The sequence below is a fragment of the Xenia sp. Carnegie-2017 genome, unplaced genomic scaffold (genome assembly GCF_021976095.1).
Source record: "Xenia sp. Carnegie-2017 unplaced genomic scaffold, XeniaSp_v1 HiC_scaffold_14, whole genome shotgun sequence".
Taxonomy (NCBI): Eukaryota; Metazoa; Cnidaria; class Anthozoa; order Malacalcyonacea; family Xeniidae; genus Xenia; species Xenia sp. Carnegie-2017.
The window spans coordinates 986,904-1,005,531 of NW_025813447.1; the positions used below are offsets into that span (position 1 = coordinate 986,904).

Here is an 18,628-nt window from a genome sequence, read left to right on the forward strand (position 1 = left end):
CGACTCCACATAAGGCAAGCTTTAAACTTTAATCCATTTTCCAAATATATACATATAATGTGATAGCTACCCATGAAATCACGAATAATACTTTAATATCTTAATAAATAAAAGTTGGCGTTTCGCACTCATAATATTAATACCATATTTACTTAATACATCTAAATATTTATCATATAATATATTCTACGTTACTGAAGTAAAATGCGCTGTCGTTTTAGGCTGTTATCGTGTATAACAAGATCAAACCTAAAGATGTTAAAATTTTACCACGATAAGCAAACTTAATAAGTTAAAATCAGAACAGAAACTCTCGATAAGAATACAAGCCATAGGTTAACGCAGAATGGTCAGCTCTTCTAAAGATGATTTACCCTCTCTATATAGAATTAAAAGTTTACCAAATGCGTCTACCAATGACTATACACCGCTGTATATGCGCGTTATTATCAAATCAAGGTAGGATGCTTAACCTAATAACACGAAGCTATGTGTCAGTCTGAGCCCTTTCATAGGTCAGCGACTAAAATGTTTTTAAAACCATTACCGCACATCTATTTACAATATTATGTGCTCTAATATGAATAAGTTAACCGCTAAATACTTTCCGTCATAAATATCAAATGATCAGAACTTCAAATAACGTTCACGACATGAAAACGAGTTCTTTTTTAACGACAAAAGTTTTCGCCCTAACTATATTTTTACATCTTCCTCGCGTAAATCATTTTCGAATTTATAGCCCTTCGATCGGACAGTGGGGGCCTTAAACCATTAAAACCAACAATTTCATTTAAGTGATCGGTAAGATTCCTTCTGGTTTTTCGTCGTTTGGTCGCGAATTATCAAACGACGTGGCATTTTGAAAAATTGAAAAATGCCAAGGTATAAGAATACTAATCTTAACGACACACATTTAGATAAAGGGTTTTTGAGACCAAGTTTTGTTTCTTTCAAGTTCTTGACAATTACCGTGCGCGCAATGCATCTTGGACCATCGCTACGACTCGTATGCAATGATTGTGGTACGGTATCAGTAATTATTCTCTGAGCCCTCAGTAAGAAGGAGACTCCACAAAAGATACGGAATACTTTATGTGTTCATCACTAAACGTATTTTCCATAGCATCGGGATTTAATACTTCAGCAATGGTAGAGCCAGTTTTCGCGCCCTCTACACGATCATCTTCTAAAGCAGGTAGCAAAGCCTCGTACTGATTTTGGAGGAATTCTCTCGTCGGGGATTCATACGTGTCCCCATCTTTTCCTATAGCTTCGACCATAGTCTCATTAAATCCCCCGTGATCCGGCTTTACGTCTCGTTTTCGTCCTTTCTTCGGTGTGCCTTTGTGATCGAGTTTTCCTTTCATGTGAGATTTCTTGTGCTTGTTGAAGTTGGAAGGATCGCTGAACGCTTTAAAGCAAACTTTACATTTTAAGGGTTTGTCACCGGAGTGTATTCGACGGTGTATCTTCAAATTACTTGATGTAAAGAAAGCTTTAGGGCATTGGTCGCATTTGTACTTCTTCTCGCCCGAATGTTTTAAAATATGAGCCTGTAACGAGTCTTCGTTCTTATAATGAGCATTACACATCGGACATTTGTGTGGGTTCGTGAGCTTTCCACGCGAAGAACGCGAAGAACTGTAGGCCCTCGAGTGATCTGCATCAGCTGCTTGTGTCTTCACGTATTGTTCAGCCATTTTAACAGCAGCTTCGGGCTCCAATTCAGCACCGCCACTTTTCGTGGTTTCCATGGGAGCCGAGGAAACAGCGGTGATACTGTCTGAACATAAGTGAGCCAGCAGTTCGTCCGGCTCAGTAAACGTTTGATTGCACTTCGAGCAAATGTGGTGTGAGCCCACAGGTTTCTCAGCGGTATCCCCCTCCTCAGTGGATACGACGGCACCGTTATTCATAGAAACCATTGAAGTACCATCGCCCGTGGGTAGTCTGCCATTTTCTACATGGCCTCTCATATGTGCCTTATAGCGATCAATGCGCATGAAACGTTTGTCACATGGTCGACAATGATACCACGTGACCTCTGCGTGACGCAACATGTGACGTTTTAGGTCACCCTGTTGCTGAAAGCGCCGGTGACATTGATCACACTCGAATGGCTTCTCGCCGCTGTGCACTAATTGATGCCGGCGCAGATTGGCCCGCTGATTGAAATCGCGGTCGCATTTGTCACATTTGAAGCGACGTTTTTCCCCAGTTTTCTGGCTTACTTCCGGATTCTCGATTGCAGGATATGAAACAAGAATAGGCTCCGGGTGTAAGACCTTTTCCGTGAAATGAACTGCTTCTTGACTGGGTGGCAAACTGGGCAGGTGATTATGTACAGCAAAAGGCGCGGGATAGCGAGGATTAGGAGGGGAGTTAAGGGATGAATGATGAAAGATAGGAAGAACGTGACCATTTAACATTTCACGAGGACGACCTGATTCGTTAAGAGAAAAATGTGATCGTACTTAAGAAGTTCTTGTGCAAGTTTTAATCTCGGTTCAACTAACTTCTACTTACTTGTCGCCACGCCATTCTCGTCAATGTGGACTTCTTTTATGCTGGAGTTTTTAGTGTGCTCCATAAGAGAATATATGTCATTGTTAGGCATTGTGGGATGTTGATATACGGTCCTGTAATTACTAATGGAAGCGAGTGTCGGACTATTGTTGTAGTTTGGTGTAATCATTTCAGAAACGCCGTTCATATTGACGCGGGATGGCTCCGTGTTGTTCACACCGTTTGGTACTGCTTCTCGACGTGAAAAACTTGTCCTTTTTCGCGCCACACCTTTCCTATCGTGTTTCCTAGAAGAGGTAACGAGACACATCCACAAATGTTTGCTATCTGAAGGATTATATCGAGACACAATATATGAAATTTAAATTGAACACATATTAATATTGTGTTCAATATTAATTGTTAATCCATACACATATTCCTAGACACTACATATAGACATTCCTAATCATTATTTCACGTTCCCCTCTATTCCCATGTATCCCCTTCTATCGGTAAAAACGTTTGTGTGAAAGCTTCTAAAGACAAACTGAGTACAGTATTCAACCTTCTGCTAGCCAATTCCATCATCTCTGTGTTGTCATTGTCAGCCATAGAGCCACTACTGCCTGTTGCCTCCATCTAAAAAAACACATTTTCCAAATGCATTACTGCTATTTCTTTAACATTGCAACTCTTATTACCCAGCTCTCACCTGCACAATCTCGGGTGCCTGTCGAGGGCTTCCACCTCGTCACTCATAATATCAATGGAGTCTGCATGTCTCTTTCGACACGACTTATTGGCACGATGTTGTAAGTACTTCTCCAGCATACTAAACATCCGTTTACATTTACCACATTGATGAAGATCGGGTTCACAATCATCGCTTTCACCTTCTGGATCTAAAGAGATATATAGGAATAAGCAGTGTGTTTTGTGGCATGACTCAATGATTGGCTTAGAAATGTGTTGGTATAAATACAAAAATCTCAACGAACCGCCGGGAAATGACAAATTCTCTATGTTCACGCCAGATATCTAAAAAAATTCATAAAAGAAAGATTTGAACATCGCTATAATCAAGTTTACATAAATTTATTTCACATGTAGCTTCTTTTGAAATTCCTTTTTTTAAAAAGTATCTTCAAATTCATACCATTAAACATGCGTCAATTACTACTGTGGTGAGGGGGGGGGGAGGGTCAAACGAAGCAATGCCTTATCTTACAAAACACCCTTACTAATAACGAGGGGAGGCCAAATGAAGCAATCCATTTTCCCGTGAAATATCTGACTTATTAATGAAGGCGTGAAACAAAGCAATCTTATAAATACGTGACTGATTACTAAGGGATGCGGGGGGGGGGCAAGTGATACAAAAAAAATGCTACCCTATAAAAAAACCTTCCTAATTACTAGGAGGATGTTAAATATAGCAATGCTTTCACTTCTAAAACACCAGACTTCGTTATCGCTAAAGTGCGCGTACTCAAGAAAGATGACCTTTAAATATCACAAGACAAATGAGCACATACGATGAAAACCAATTAAAACCAAGTTAATATTAAAATGATCTATGACTTTTATCAACATCAACACATACATTCTTCATTTTCCAATGTACTATGGGATGATTCATTCAAACTTATTCACCTATCTAAGTACTCAATCAGACATTATTGACTGTGTGAGAAACAGAGCACATTTTGTGAGTATGAGTCGCATTGTTATTCAAATAAGGCATGCTGATATAATATTAATCTTCCAGTCAATACGCCCATGCTGACAACAAATATCGTAAAAAATCATCAAAAATCATTAACACAACCTTAGAATGTGTACAGGAAAATGCCAGAAAAAAACAATTAAATTAAACCAAATGCCAAAAGCAAAAGTTATAAACAGATATAATAAAAGTAATATCAACAAACACATGATGACCAAAATCAAGAAGTTTTTGAACGCATAAATTAAAACCAGATGTTTTTGCAATATATTGTACCCACAAATGCAACTGACAACATTCAAGAACCATCACCAAACACAAGTTGAATAAATATGATTTCCCTTGCTAGTAGGAGAAATTTCAATACAACTCTTTCTAGACATACATCGAACATTGAGAACAAAGTAACATGGTTTATAGTACACATAAGCTCATGAAGACAATATAGAATATATCAGAATGATTATTTGTTTCTTCGCTTAAAATATGAAATGCGCAGTGGACATATTTCAATTGAAAGATGACATTCTCAAAAAAAAACAAAATCTAGCATACATTAATGTAATGAAAACAGCTCCTGAACATGTTGAATAAAGGTCATGAATTAAATAAAAATTGTTTTAAAAAAACTAACTCAATGAAGCCAAGAAAATAAATACTGCTTTAGTAGTTGTCAATTTTGACACAGAGAGAATAAAACTTTGAAACATCATTCTTAAGCTACTTAAAATGTGAAATAAATACTTTGAAAGGTTTATAACATTCTGTATCAATGGCTTTTAATGACTGTATTACTTGACTAAACAACAAGAGTTTAGTTGTGGTGTGCCAAAATATCGCTTACAATGCACAAATTTTGGGTAAGAAAAACACAAGATGTGCTAACATGCTCCCATAATTTCCTTTTTAATAAGCTTTAGAAGACTGACATGTACAAAATTTACATCAGTAAGTTGTGTTTCTCCGTGAATAAATTACAATGTTAATAATCACTTTGACAGAAACATCTGCTTCATTCAAGATATTCATCAATAACAAAGATGAGTGGATGAAAATGCTATTGCACTAAGTCCACATTTCCCACACACCAAAACCTGTCACATTTCTACCAAAATATTTGCACAGACTTTCCCAGTAGAAAAACCATGTAGCGTCTTTGTTCGCGAAACAAAATGGTATGCAAATAGTTGGAAGAGTTTTTGTTCTGCGATCGACCAGCGTGCCTGACACGTTTTCACATTCATGTTTTTGTTTTGAAATTTTCAAAAGAAATTTTCGAATGACTTTAAAATCGTCCGCTCGGCAACAGGCCACGCTTTGAAAGGAATCAAACTGAAGTTTTATGTACTTCTATCGAAATCCACGATAAACCATCGCAAGTCTTTAAAATAACGGGAAATTTTGACCACCAGTAAATACATAATATATGAAAACACAATATCATTTGAAGATCTGTAACATTATTTACACTCCCAAATGCAGACCGACGCCAAAAGATCACTTTAGTTTAACACTAAGACTATCACGAAACGCTCTTATCGAATAAAAACAAGAAATTTTAGTTCTGTGAACCCTGGTCACATTTATATAGCATGTTTAGTTCGAAACTTACCAATATTATGTTACCATTTGTCGGCTTTTCTTTCGCCAACTTGGACACTATCATTTCCAAATTTTGTCTACATGAAAGGGGATAACATACTTTAGTATTCCGAAAGTCTAGCAACAAGAAAGCACCAATTCGAAGCATCAGAATCGATGGTATGTCACTAAAATCGATGAACCGTCACCCGGCTAACCGAAGGTGGCCATCAAAAATGTCACAGAATAGACCAAGGAACGATAGTTTCTCCGTTCAGACATTGTACTTACCCCTTTTTCGGTTCATCTTCGTCGGCCATAATCGAGACGCGACCCTAGAGCACATCAACTTGTGTACAATGTACTTTCCTTTGGTAAGGACAATGCAAAACACAACAACAACAAGTTGACGCCATGTTGGTCGATGATGGTTATTGATTGAGCCTCGCTTTCACGTCACACCTGTAACGCCATGAAAGTAATTACCGCAGAAAGCCACCTGCACGGACACAATGCGTCCACAATTCGACCACGGGGGCACCATTTAAATGAAGATTTCATTCAGAAATCCAACACGTTTCATGATACGAGTAAAGTTTCAGTAAACCTACCAGTTTGGTTTGCATGTCAGGCCGAAAAACGCGCTCAACGGCTCGCCACCTTTGTTGCACTAATTATATGCGTGTTGTCAGTCGAGTGCGGTTTATTCTTTGGTGTTGGCAACACTGTTAATGAACGTTTTTCCTATTCATTTATTCATGCATTTATTTTTCTCTCATAAATCATGTTTAATATATAATTTTAAAGATTTCGTGGCTTCGTAGTCTCCGGTGGTACGGGGATTGAGAACAATAGCTAAGTAACGAGGTTTCTCAATTCGATGCAGCGGTTGAAAGTACATAACAAAGCAAATATGAGCCAAGCCTTGGTCACTGAAATGGACGTGATATTCGACAATCTCGAATCTTCTTGATAAGGCAAAATCCAACCTACAAATTTACCTAATACGGGGCGTTAAATGCAAATAAGCCATATGGACACATTTCCAACCCACGTTCATAATTTCTGAAAATTTTCGTCACCATGTTATTTCGACTTGGCATTCCCTTTTACTTCGCTTAGAATCAAAAACTTAAGGGCCAGCTCATGAAAAGTGAAGCTTGCTAAGTATTTTGACAAAAGGAAAATTCGGACCGATTCAAGCATTAACTCGAGGTCCATTATTTCACAGGTAGTTTGGAACCATAAAATTCGGGCGGTAACGTAGTCTCTTTTAGCAAAAATACTATTTCCTGACACACTTGGAGTATTCACACAAGAGAAGGTATACTGGATTTGCATCATTTAAACATTATGGGACGCTTTATAATCGACTGTTGTATAATTTTGAGTTGTATTCATATGTTAGACAAGTAATTTCCATACATGACAAAACATCTGCTACACCTAGCGTCTTTTCAAAACATTGGTTATATGCGCATGTATTTCGAGTGCTAATATAGGTAAAGTTGAAATGATTGAGCTGTCGTGAACAAATATCAAAAATCTTAAAGACACAGTTAAGCCGCTTTAATCATCTATCCATTCTCGATGGAGTAGAAGTTCTTCGTTTCTTGCTTTGAAACGGAAGAAAAATTTTTCTGTCGTATCGAAGACAACGGATCGCAGCACCTATTCAAGTAGCTAAATTCTCATTTTAAAATACAGAGAACAATATTTCGCACAGTATCCGATTCAATATTTCTAGCAAATTCTATCGTCTTTTACATTAGAAATGATAACAAAGACTTATCGTACTCTTAGTATCAATCTTCGGTTTGCTTTAGTTAGCGTGACACCATTCACCGTTATACATCTTTTTCGCATACATATATATGTTTATTTACGTCTTCACACCGCATAACTGGCTGACATTGTGTATTCTATAACTCTGAAAAGGATAATTTTGTTCCGTATAAGTGTATTGGTAGCTTATGTATTACTCATACGTCGATATCACATAATCGCATAAACACATTGGTACACGTATATTAGAGGTGAGAAAAAACTATTTCTCTATAATTTTATCAGACATCAAACTTATTCAAACATACATGAAATGAAAACCATTAGTTTGAAGTTGCATGGCTAGTATGTCAATGTTTTAGTAATCAGTATGGATTAGCTTTCAACTTGATCAGAATGAGATTACAGTGGACGCAAAAGAGAAAAAAAGACATCACTTTACTAAATTATCCTTCATCTCAACAACTTCTATCCACAAGGGAAGGTTGCATTAGAATTACAAATTCATAAATACAGCAAGAAGCATGTGAATTACAAAGTGGAAACCTTAATATGAACGATGAGTCATACAGACAAAGATGATGAAAGAAAGACTTATGTGGTAAAAATGTTTTTCAGAACTGTCGCAAAGCAAAAATCCAGGCTATCACTTTAGACAAAGACAATGCGTTTTCACAAGTGTTAAAGGTGATCTTTGATCGTTTACACATTGATTACAAATTTAATGCAAACAAGCTGGACGTTTTTAATGCTATTTTGAGAAATCAGAACACGAATAGATACACGATGTTTGTTCAAATAATTGCATTGTTTAATTCCTCGCAATCATCTCAATAATTGAATAATCAGCCTCTCAAATAGTCAAAACTCAAAAACACCATAAACATAGTTGTTTTCTTCCTGCCATCCAAGGCAAACTTTTAATAATCACGTAAAACTACACGAGCACGTTCGTCAAACCTCCATTTGATAATCCCTAATACGGTAAACTGCTATGTATTACATAGTTGCTCCAAGTCGTTCAATGTTTTTGAGATTCCAAGCCAAGTACGATCACTTCATGAATAGATTACATTCGAAGGCAAACTTTACTCTTTCGAGCTTATGGAAGCATTGTATAGAGCTCATGTTTATAATCATTGAATAATGTGGATTGAAAAAGAGGAGAATGTTTCTTGAGGTTTTAGCGCAAGATACAAAGACAAACGTAAATTGATTATTTATGTTCATAAGTCATTTATCTATTGTAAAGCTCGTTTCGTTTACCCTAAAAAGATGTACATCTGTATTTCTCGAAAGTGGCATTCAAAAAACACAAGTTTTTCTCCATCAAAACGTTTTGCAATAGAAGTTTAATTATATCAGTGACTACTTTTTTAACATGAGAGCATAATAATTTAACTAAATTTATCACTCAACCTAGTTGTTTATTTTTTCAAATTGTTTCAATTATGCACTAGGAGTAATCAGATTAGGTTTTATGCACGTCAACACAAGAAATACAGTGATTCTTTAACTGAAACGGTCGTCGTTATCAGTTTTAAAATCGATCAATGTTTTTCAAGCGGCGTCAGAACTGCACGATATCTTTCCTTCGAGACAACAACAACCAGTCGGACTAGTTTTGTTGGTAGGAAATAACCAGATTGTCAGGTTTTGCTAACTGGAAATGCCCAGTTTTATTCAATGGTTGAAAATATTCGAAAAGTGATCACAAAATAATGAATTTCAACAAAATATCATACTGTTCATTCATTTGCAACCGTTTTGAATACTTTGATTTTAATAGAAGATTTTGTCCTCTTTCCGAATAGCTTTCATGTTCATCATCCAAAGACTTGAGATCGTCCACAACGTGAGTACTAGACGTTTCCGCGGAAATTTGAATGCTTCCAAGGCCACGTTGCTCCAACTGTAAGGCCAAATTCACCGCTCTGTTTATCGCAGCGCCTAAACCGTAGATGAAAATTTCATTGTAGCCGGAATCAAGTAGTTTTTGAGCCCTCTCTAGTTGATATTTGAAATCACTCTTTCTGTTCACGTAAAATTCGTTTTTCTGCTTCGGAAAATGATATGGCGGTGCTCTTTTCTGGCGAACAAAGTGAGAATCTTCTCTTTGTTTCTTGCCCTTACTTTCTGCCTTGTCCGCCATATTGTTAGTTAAAATAGTTATGAAAGACAAATACTTCGTGTAATACAACACAAATTAATTATACAAGAAAAAAACAGGTGCGATCAATAGATGAAATGAGGATAGCAAGTAAAATCAGATTTTTCTCGGAGTTTTTACCTGGACAATAGCAAGAAAACTGCAGAATAGTTTTGTAGTCATGAAGATACTTGAGTCGCCTATCTTTTCTACTGCTGAAAAGGCTCGACAAATTGACCACTTTATTGCTTTAAGATTCAAATAAGATGTATTTCAATAATTTGGACAACGTACACTTTCTTCAGTCTTACTTGCAGCGGCGCATACTATTGCTTTCATCCATGATTTCAAAACATCCATCATTTTCAATTTTATGCACCAAACATACTAAATTCAACAGCAGATTTAACCAACCTTCACTCATATATATTTACACATTCTTCTCTGACGACAAGGTAAAGTTAAAGCTTGATGTTCACAGTCTACCTAAGCCTGTGAATGTCAAAGTGTCGCCACCTTAATTGACAACACAATGGTCCAACCAAAACGGCAGTCGATATCATCAGAAATCTATGTCTTGTAATGAATGAGCGCCATCCCTCCGTCGTCTCCCCGAGAGTTTTGTCATCTCTCCGAGAAATCATCAACTTTTGGTTGATAGTCGATAGAATGTTAAGACAGGATGTACATTTAACAGTAAAAGAACATGCTATAGACTTAAAATGATTGGACAAAAATACGTCATTGATGATTTTAACTAATTTTCTCTAGATTTGATTCCGAGCATTTATCGTGCAGAATATGTTTCGAAACTAAATCCATTACATGACGATTATTACGATAAGCCAATCAAGAGAAACAATAGGAAAACTAGATAACTGTTCGTCCAATACAACATATAGATTTTTCATTGGCTAACAATATCAAAAAGCTCTTAGTAGCACGAGATCATTAAAAAGAGCATAAGGGATAAGACAGCTGCAGTTTAACGAAACCGGCTGTCTCTGCTGCATCAAATCATAAATAACGGCTCGAGAAGACAGGTTGAACGTTCAGTCGACTATATCTCTTGAAATTAACAGCAGAACACGTAGGTGCAGAAGGAATCTAAGAGGTAAATAGGGGATCGACTTTTTATACTTAAAACAAATAATGTTTGATGAGAAAAGACGTGGGATCGCTATCAATCGTAGACGGAACGAAATAATTTTTGTGTTCCTAACAACGGCCACACAAAATGAATAAATTTAAATTCACTACAAACATGGTTAGGGGCTATACACGATTCTACGATGATGAATTTTATGATTGTCAATACTGCAAATCATGAATATCACCGACGAGCTAAGGGGACGACTAAATAATGACAGTTAAATTGAGAAATCCAACATGCTGTGTCGAATAAGATAATGAAGTCCCCACGCTGAATAATTATAATAATATAGGTTACACAAAGTATGCATTACACATCACACCACTGACAACTAAAAAGTAACTCTTCAAGCTTGTAAAAATCATGGTTTAATTATTTTGAGACAATATTGTCGACGGAACTTTGTAATTTTTGTGTTCCATTTATTGTATAATTTCTTGACATATCAAAAAAATCGCTATCCACTTAAGCAACCGGTCAGTGAACTTCACGTTTTCATAGGTCGCAAAAAGCTCAAAATTATATTGCATATTTGTTTTTCACCAGATAAAGAAATGAATCTTTCTCACGAAACAGACAAGAAAATAAAACAGTTGGAGCTTCTCGAAAGAGAAGTTCAAAACCTCAACAGAATGCTCTTGATAAAACGTCGAAACATTAGCGACTGCGCACAAGAATTGATCAGTTACTGTCTAGACAACGAAAAAAACGATGCTTTTCTCAACAAGATACCATCGTCAAAAAATCCATTTCGAGACACGGGAGGTCTGGGTAGTTTTAAGAATTGTCAATTATTATAGTGTAGAACTTTGACGGAATAAGCTATACGTAAAAAGTTAAGTCATTGTAGAGATCACTGTATTGGTTGTACTTAAAATAATGATTGTATATGGTCCATATTAGTAAAATTTCTTCATCGTATTGTTACTCTTCAAAATCTTTCAGCCTGCAACAAAATAAGTGAATACATAATCAGGATGATTCAAATATACTGGGAATTATTAAGTTGTTTCCAGTCCTTACCATTCCTCGGACTCAAGAAGAGAAATGAACTTCTGTACTCTTAGCGAGGCCTGTGTCTGTTAAAAAAATCATAGACAGACATTCAATACATGCGAAAGATATGAGATCTCCATCGCCTTTAATTCATTGACAAAAAATGGAGCTGCTTGAGCGTAGTAATAAAGTTCATAAATAAGATAAATAAAATCGTAGAAATACTAGCACACAGAAGGTCTACTCAAATGATCTTGTTGCATTTGCTTTCTGTACACGCTGAGAGGCAAATTAATGACGTATACAAGTAATACAAGTCACGATTGCGTCATCCAAGAGAAAAAAAAGCAGTGAAGTGACGTCATTATTTATATCTCACCCGAACAGAAAGTTGAGCTAGAATGATTAAATTCTTTACACTGATCCACAATCTACACGAATGAAGAACAAAGTAACAGATCATACAACACATAGGAAATGCAGTCATCTAAAATAAAGTTCTTTAAAATTTTCAACCAACTTTCGTTTGCCAATTTCATGACGAATGGTTTCTAATTCGGTTGTATCAAACAATTCCCTCGTCTAAAAATCATCACAAGGACATCATAATCATAATGATACCATGATCAAAATGATACCATGATCACAATGATCACAATACCATAATCACAATGCTACAAATGATCACAAAGACGCTCACCTTCAGAACTGTGATGAGCTGTTCTGCTGACGACAAACCAGGAACGTGAAGAACTCTTTTGAATACTTTAACAAGACCCATATCATCAAGTGCTTGCTTACAACTTGTCGTGCCAATAATAAGCAACCTCTTTCCCTGAGTTAAAGAGGCAAAGGGAAAACGACACTAATGTGACTTTTTCACGACAATTTTTTGTCAGTATTAAGAGTATTACCTCCCGTAGTTTCACTTTAAGTAAGGACAATAGAGCCTGTAGAGTGATGTTTGAAAATCTCGGACCAATTGGAACATAGTCTGTGTATTATATGAGCAGTGTCTTAGATCTTCATTAAGTTAGTTCACATAATCCCCCATAATCACCATTAATACACATCACATACCCAATAAACTCTCGATATCATCTAAGATCACGCAGCTAAGTTCAGACTTATCCGCATCATCAAAAACCTTCAAATCCCAAGACAAATTTTGATGTAATTATTGATATATATCAGAAATCACGTTAGCAATACACAACACGACAAAAGCACCTTCTTAATAGCGTTGCATTTCGCTTGCTCTGAAAAACCAATCATGCTCCTTGGATTGCACATTTTAATCAGAGGAAATTCGGAAGACAATGCCATGTTTACTGCGAGGGCGGTCTTTCCTGAGCCAACAGGACCTGAAAAAAACACTACAGGATTACAGTAAAACATTCGCGAAGAAGCAAGGAACACACAGAGGTGAGAAAACCACGAAGAAACTTTAAAAGTGAGCTTGTGCAAAGATTATAATACAAACAAACATATTATACACCTGAGAATAACACACTAAGTGGTCCCATGGAGCCATCATGTGACCTTGTTTGTTCAATTAACAGTTTGCCGTCCGAGATAATCTGCTCAATCTTCGGACACCAGTGAATTATATCTGTAAAGATATAACGATATTATTAAAAAGTGAAGACACATAAAGCATGAGAAGTGAACTAACCGTTTGCCACAAAATATTCCAAATCTTCATCGCTCGCTCCAAAAGCCTAAAGAAACAAAAAAATAACTAGACCAAAATTTTACTATACACAACCATGGTTAAAAAGATCCAAATTTGATAATTACCGGCTTAATATCGTATTGAAGCGCGTAGTTAAAATCCCCTTGTTTGACCATAATTTTAGAGGTGGCGTCTGGAGCAACCTCGAGCGTCGTGCCCATCTAATTACGTCATCAAAATATGACGTAAGACAGTGGGAAATTCAATGTACATTTTAATGAAATTAAACGTGTTCAAACTAATGAAAAAGACAGCTTAACCTTCACAGTTTTTGTGGTATGTAAACTGTTGCATAGAATTATTTTTTTGTTCTGATCAGATGTTTTAAAAATTTTTTCATTTCAAAAAAAGACACCAACAAGATATGTGTCTTAAAAACTGACCATATTTCAGCAATATGTACGTCCATAAATGGCGAGCATTACCTTGATAAATCTGTTCATTGCGTTTGATTGAGCAGCTCGTACCAGGCCCTCGATCTCAGCACCACTGAAATTCTTGGTTTGAGCGGCGAGCTCTTTGAGATCAACATCGTCGCCGAGAAGTTTGTTTTCGCGCAAAGATCGCGTGTGAATCTGAAGGATCTGAAGACGACCAGCTTCGTCAGGCAAAGCTTGGAAGAAGGATGGAAAAAACATTACGGTGGATGGAAAAGAGGAATATAACAAATAAAAGTTGGAAATATATTGATAATTAAAACCAATAGAGCCCACTCCTACTCCTGCACAGTTTTCCCTGCCCCAACCCCCACACTTCCCACCTGATCCCACAGTTCCCCATTCTCCACCCAGAGTGTCTGTAAGTTCCCCTAAAGGTTCAAAAACATCGTACATATTTCAAGTTGAACTTCCATTCTCCCAGGACGCAACAAAGCATCGTCGATCAAGTCCTTTCTGTTAGTCATTCCTTTGCAGAAAAAAAAAGAAGACAAATTCAGAAAACGGGTCAAACGTGAGAAAAAAGCAATTGAAAAATTCCAACCCATTGATTTCAAGAAAAGGAGAGCTCAAAATAAAAAAAATTGAAGATAACAAAACGAAAATCACCAATAAGAAGAACGTTGTTTAACTGTTCAACACCGTCGATCTAGGGAAAATTTCAAAATCGAAAATATTTCAAATGATAACACCATAGTCCTTATTTTCTCAAAACTACAACAAATTATACTCACTATAAACAAGACAAAAATAAACTAACCTTCGCTAATAACTGATTTACTACAGAATCCTGGACACCGGTTCCTCCAGACTGAAAACAAATGAAAAAAAAAGACTTTAAACAGGATAGCAACAAAGATTGAAATGGAAAAAGTCAAAGACAGTTTCAAATCAGAGAGTCGGCAAAACTATTTCAGCGTTTCAAAAAAAAATCATGTTGAAATTTAACTACGAAGTGTTTTCATAGAAAGAAGAGACATTTAAAATTATAACTAACACCATAACTGTATCGGGATTTGCAAACAGCATCGAATTCATCGAAAATAATGAGATGAAGACCACTGTTTATGCCATGCTGCAGGAAGAAAAAAGAAAAAATACTTCAGCAACCACACACGGTTAGGAGCCGTGATGGTTCATTACTTTTTTCTGTTCGTCTTCGGCTTCAGCAAATAGCTTCCTATAATTGAAGATGAAAAGTCGAATGCACAAGGACTGTATAGATATTTTATCATCAAACTAAGAAAGAGTGCAGGTTTCGTAAGAGTTAAGAAACCTCTTATAAGGTTAGAGATCACGTCCAAATTAAAATTGATCAGAGAGGAGAAAAGAACTAACCTTATATTTGCCTCTGATTCACCAACATACTTGTTAAGAACCTCTATGAATTGACGAAGAGAAGAGTGTTTGAGTGGAATCTCTATATAAGTTTGATGCTTTGCACACTAATTAATAGCATGAAAAATATAGATAAACGCGTGGAAGCCACATAATTTATCAGAACGTTCACGGAAAATTACAGAGTCCCTTTGCAGCATCAAGAAGAAAAAGATGCATTTAAGCTAGGGATACAAGAAGACTGCAAAGTTTAAAAAAAAACACTGCCTTTTGACTCGTAATTTAAATCATTTTGAACATATTAGTTCAACGCTGTTATCTTGGTAAAATGTAGTTCCATGTTGTACTTCTAAGTTTACTCTAAGCTAACTTTTACTCGACAATTTTATCTAACATAACTATTCAATAACTAACTTTAGTTTCATTAACCCCGACATCATGTATATAAACAACTTGCTACTAATGTACGCACTATAGAGAGCCCGCAATAAATGCTTATTTAGGAACAAAGTCATTTCATAAAACAAGCAATTGACCATTCATCCGTGGATCGTGTTTGTTTTTCAGCGTCTCAATAACAAACGTTCAACCTGTTTCTGCAACTGAAAAGTTTATAGACTTCCAACAGACATTTTTCGAATTCCGCAAGTTCACATAAACACATAGACTATCTACACTTACAAATACGTAAAAAAAGGCAAATAACTACCTGGCCCACTAATAATCTTTGGTTCGCGGCAATTCAACATTTTTCCAATCTGTCTTGCCATTAATGTTTTACCAGTTCCTAGTAGAAAATAGTAAAAAGACAAACTCCTCCATTTTATAATTCTTCATAGAGGAATAACATGAAACTAGCAATCTCACCTGGAGGGCCATACAATAAAATACCTTTGACATGTTTTACACCTGTAACAGACAGATGATCATCAACAAAGGAGCATAGGGGAGATTCAAAGACAATGTGCTATAATCCCTATCTGTCCTTAAATTACTCTTCATGATTGCTCCTACCCATATTCTCCGCTAAATCCAGGGAAAAGCCGTGAGGCAAATGCTCTTCGAAGGATGGTGGAAAATTCCTAAATATGTCAATAACAGTTCATATATGGTACACAACAGTACACACAAGGATATGGCAGGACATTATACAGAAATAACATGAATATTCAGAAAACCTTATCAAGACCACCAATCCCTAACTTTGTGAAATCCCATTCTTTGCTGATGATAGATTGCATTGCTGATGAGCTGCAAATATGCAACAAGCAATATTGATTGATGTAATTTTCAAAGAACATTCAAACGCTGTACTCAAATGCATTACATTCATTCATCTAACCCTTTTGATTTTCCAACCAAGTTTAAAGCTGAACCCTATTGCAAAAAACATAGAAAAAATGTTTAATTTTACATGCAGGCCAACAAACAATCACAAAAATAAAATCATGAAAGCTGAATGCTAACCTCTGCTTTTTCGAAGATGATTTTTGTATTGCCTGATACTAAACCCTTTTCAACCTGCAGAGAGAAATTAAAAGTTGTACCTATACTATGCAAAGGTAACATTTTCATCTGAATCAATGCAAAAACACTCACATTTTTCAATTCAATATTAGAATCTGATCCAAGAGCTTTCTTTGCATCTAAGACTTTGTGAAAAAATTAATACATTCAAATTTCATACACAAATAGACAACTCATAATATTTTATTCATTTACATTTGCTTTACTAAGATAATTTAAGTTCCAACAAAGACTTTGCTATTTATATAACTACTCACCATCCATCTTAGTTGTCCTTAATTGCAGATACTTCTTGCCTTCATATGTAAAGACCAACTAAATTCAATAAAATACAACCACAATCTTTAACATGTATGTTTAAAGAGGTTTTTATATACAAGGCTATTGATGCCAGCAATTTGATATAATAAACATCAATTGAATTAGGTTAAAAAACCTATTTGGAATTATCAAGTTAAAGATTGTCTTCATCAACTAAAGGCAAATATAAATGCTAAATAGCAATCATCATGTTACTATTCATGCTATGTTACTATTCATGCTATGTATGATTTTCAAAAGACTAACATGTATCAAGCAACAGCTTGGTACACTTTGAACTGTATAATTTCATCATTTCTGTTTGTTGTTATCTATGACTACTTTAGCATGATGTCAACTGGTGGCTGTCAGCGAATAAAAAGCATAGAGCTGCAAAAAATGCTACAACTTACTGGCTCGTTTTCACAAAAGGCACGATTACAGAACAGATCAACAAATGCATCAGACATCTTATCTGTATCATAGGGTTCTGGTATTGATCTATATAACAAAATAAAAGAAATTAATTATGTTTTTGTGTGTGTTTTGGAGTTGTTGTGATTACTGTTTCTTTTGTAGAAAGTCTGCTACAAATGTAATGCTGTTGAGATTAGAGCCATGAGGAAACTTGTATGGTTTAACTGCAAAGGAAAAATATGTTGTAAGCTCAGATTAACAGCATCAACACTCTGTTTTACTGAATAGAAATTTGGAGCAAACTCAACAAACAGAATGTGGATATAGCAATGGACTAAATGGGCAATGTTTGCCAAGATGTAATGGATTTTTACCCACCTTCCACATCATTATTTAAGGCTATTTCTGTCCATTTTCTCTAGATATTTGGTAAAAACTCAAATGAGTTTCATAATACATAGAATACCTCACAAGTCGACTAATTAGTACCTGAATCAAAGTGACACCGATCGTTCCTGATTTAACGTCAGTTGTTTTGATGAGAGAATAAATAATGCCTTTTTTATAACCAGGACTTATCAACTCTACATGCCTATTGTATAGAAGATCCACGTCAACTTTTATGGCCATGTTCATACAACTTACAATTTACAAAATATTTAGAGTGAACAAAATATTTCGTACTGTGTCTCTTCTTGGGGAAAGTCTTTCGGGTTGACAATGAAACAGTTTGTTAAAGAGAGCTGGTCTGAAGGTGACTTGATTGCCTTTAAGCGTACAGCCATAAAAAAAACTCAGTTTAAAGTATTAAACAAAATAATGAAATGATGAATGATTTAAATAAATAAGATTGTTCAGTCAATGCGAATACTTCATGTACACTATATATAAGTACTCCTTTTATTTTACACATATAGTATCGGCCAAAAGACGGGGGGAGCATGTGGGAGACAGTTTCGTGGGAGAAGATTGG

General features: G+C 35.9%; 3 protein-coding genes and 1 long non-coding RNA gene across 4 annotated transcripts; 1 reads left to right on the forward strand and 3 right to left on the reverse strand.

The window, feature by feature from the left end:
- Positions 1–10: 10 nt before the first annotated feature.
- On the reverse strand, positions 11–7,058 carry LOC124434133 (zinc finger protein 235-like). The gene is made up of 8 exons (XM_046984012.1): positions 6,430–7,058; positions 6,110–6,280; positions 5,850–5,916; positions 3,510–3,549; positions 3,226–3,413; positions 3,077–3,150; positions 2,530–2,816; positions 11–2,446 (listed from the first exon to the last, which is right to left on the reverse strand). Exons 2-8 carry the CDS (start codon positions 6,136–6,138, stop codon positions 1,056–1,058), a joined length of 2,076 nt encoding a protein of 691 aa, XP_046839968.1. The 5' UTR covers positions 6,139–6,280; positions 6,430–7,058; the 3' UTR covers positions 11–1,055.
- Positions 7,059–8,392: 1,334 nt separating this feature from the next.
- On the reverse strand, positions 8,393–9,803 carry LOC124434893 (ribonuclease P protein subunit p20-like). Its single transcript, XM_046984831.1, is given in 2 exon segments — positions 8,393–9,407; positions 9,410–9,803. Coding segments are annotated over 2 exon segments (402 nt in total). The 5' UTR covers positions 9,756–9,803; the 3' UTR covers positions 8,393–9,351.
- Positions 9,804–10,167: 364 nt separating this feature from the next.
- Positions 10,168–11,826, forward strand: LOC124434896. Its single transcript, XR_006944929.1, has 2 exons — positions 10,168–10,866; positions 11,452–11,826. It is a non-coding gene; the product is annotated as an uncharacterized LOC124434896 (long non-coding RNA).
- LOC124434876 (vesicle-fusing ATPase 1-like) lies at positions 11,678–18,535 on the reverse strand. Its single transcript, XM_046984804.1, is given in 32 exon segments — positions 11,678–11,851; positions 11,929–11,984; positions 12,281–12,332; positions 12,422–12,483; positions 12,602–12,736; positions 12,816–12,895; positions 12,982–13,048; positions 13,132–13,265; positions 13,400–13,513; positions 13,577–13,622; positions 13,702–13,797; positions 14,062–14,249; positions 14,468–14,542; positions 14,683–14,722; positions 14,834–14,884; positions 15,071–15,148; positions 15,217–15,253; positions 15,412–15,454; positions 16,121–16,198; positions 16,279–16,320; positions 16,426–16,445; positions 16,447–16,493; positions 16,590–16,662; positions 16,754–16,788; positions 16,879–16,932; positions 17,011–17,063; positions 17,196–17,253; positions 17,652–17,739; positions 17,804–17,879; positions 18,034–18,073; positions 18,145–18,247; positions 18,340–18,535. Coding segments are annotated over 32 exon segments (2,244 nt in total). The 5' UTR covers positions 18,441–18,535; the 3' UTR covers positions 11,678–11,829.
- Positions 18,536–18,628: the final 93 nt, after the last annotated feature.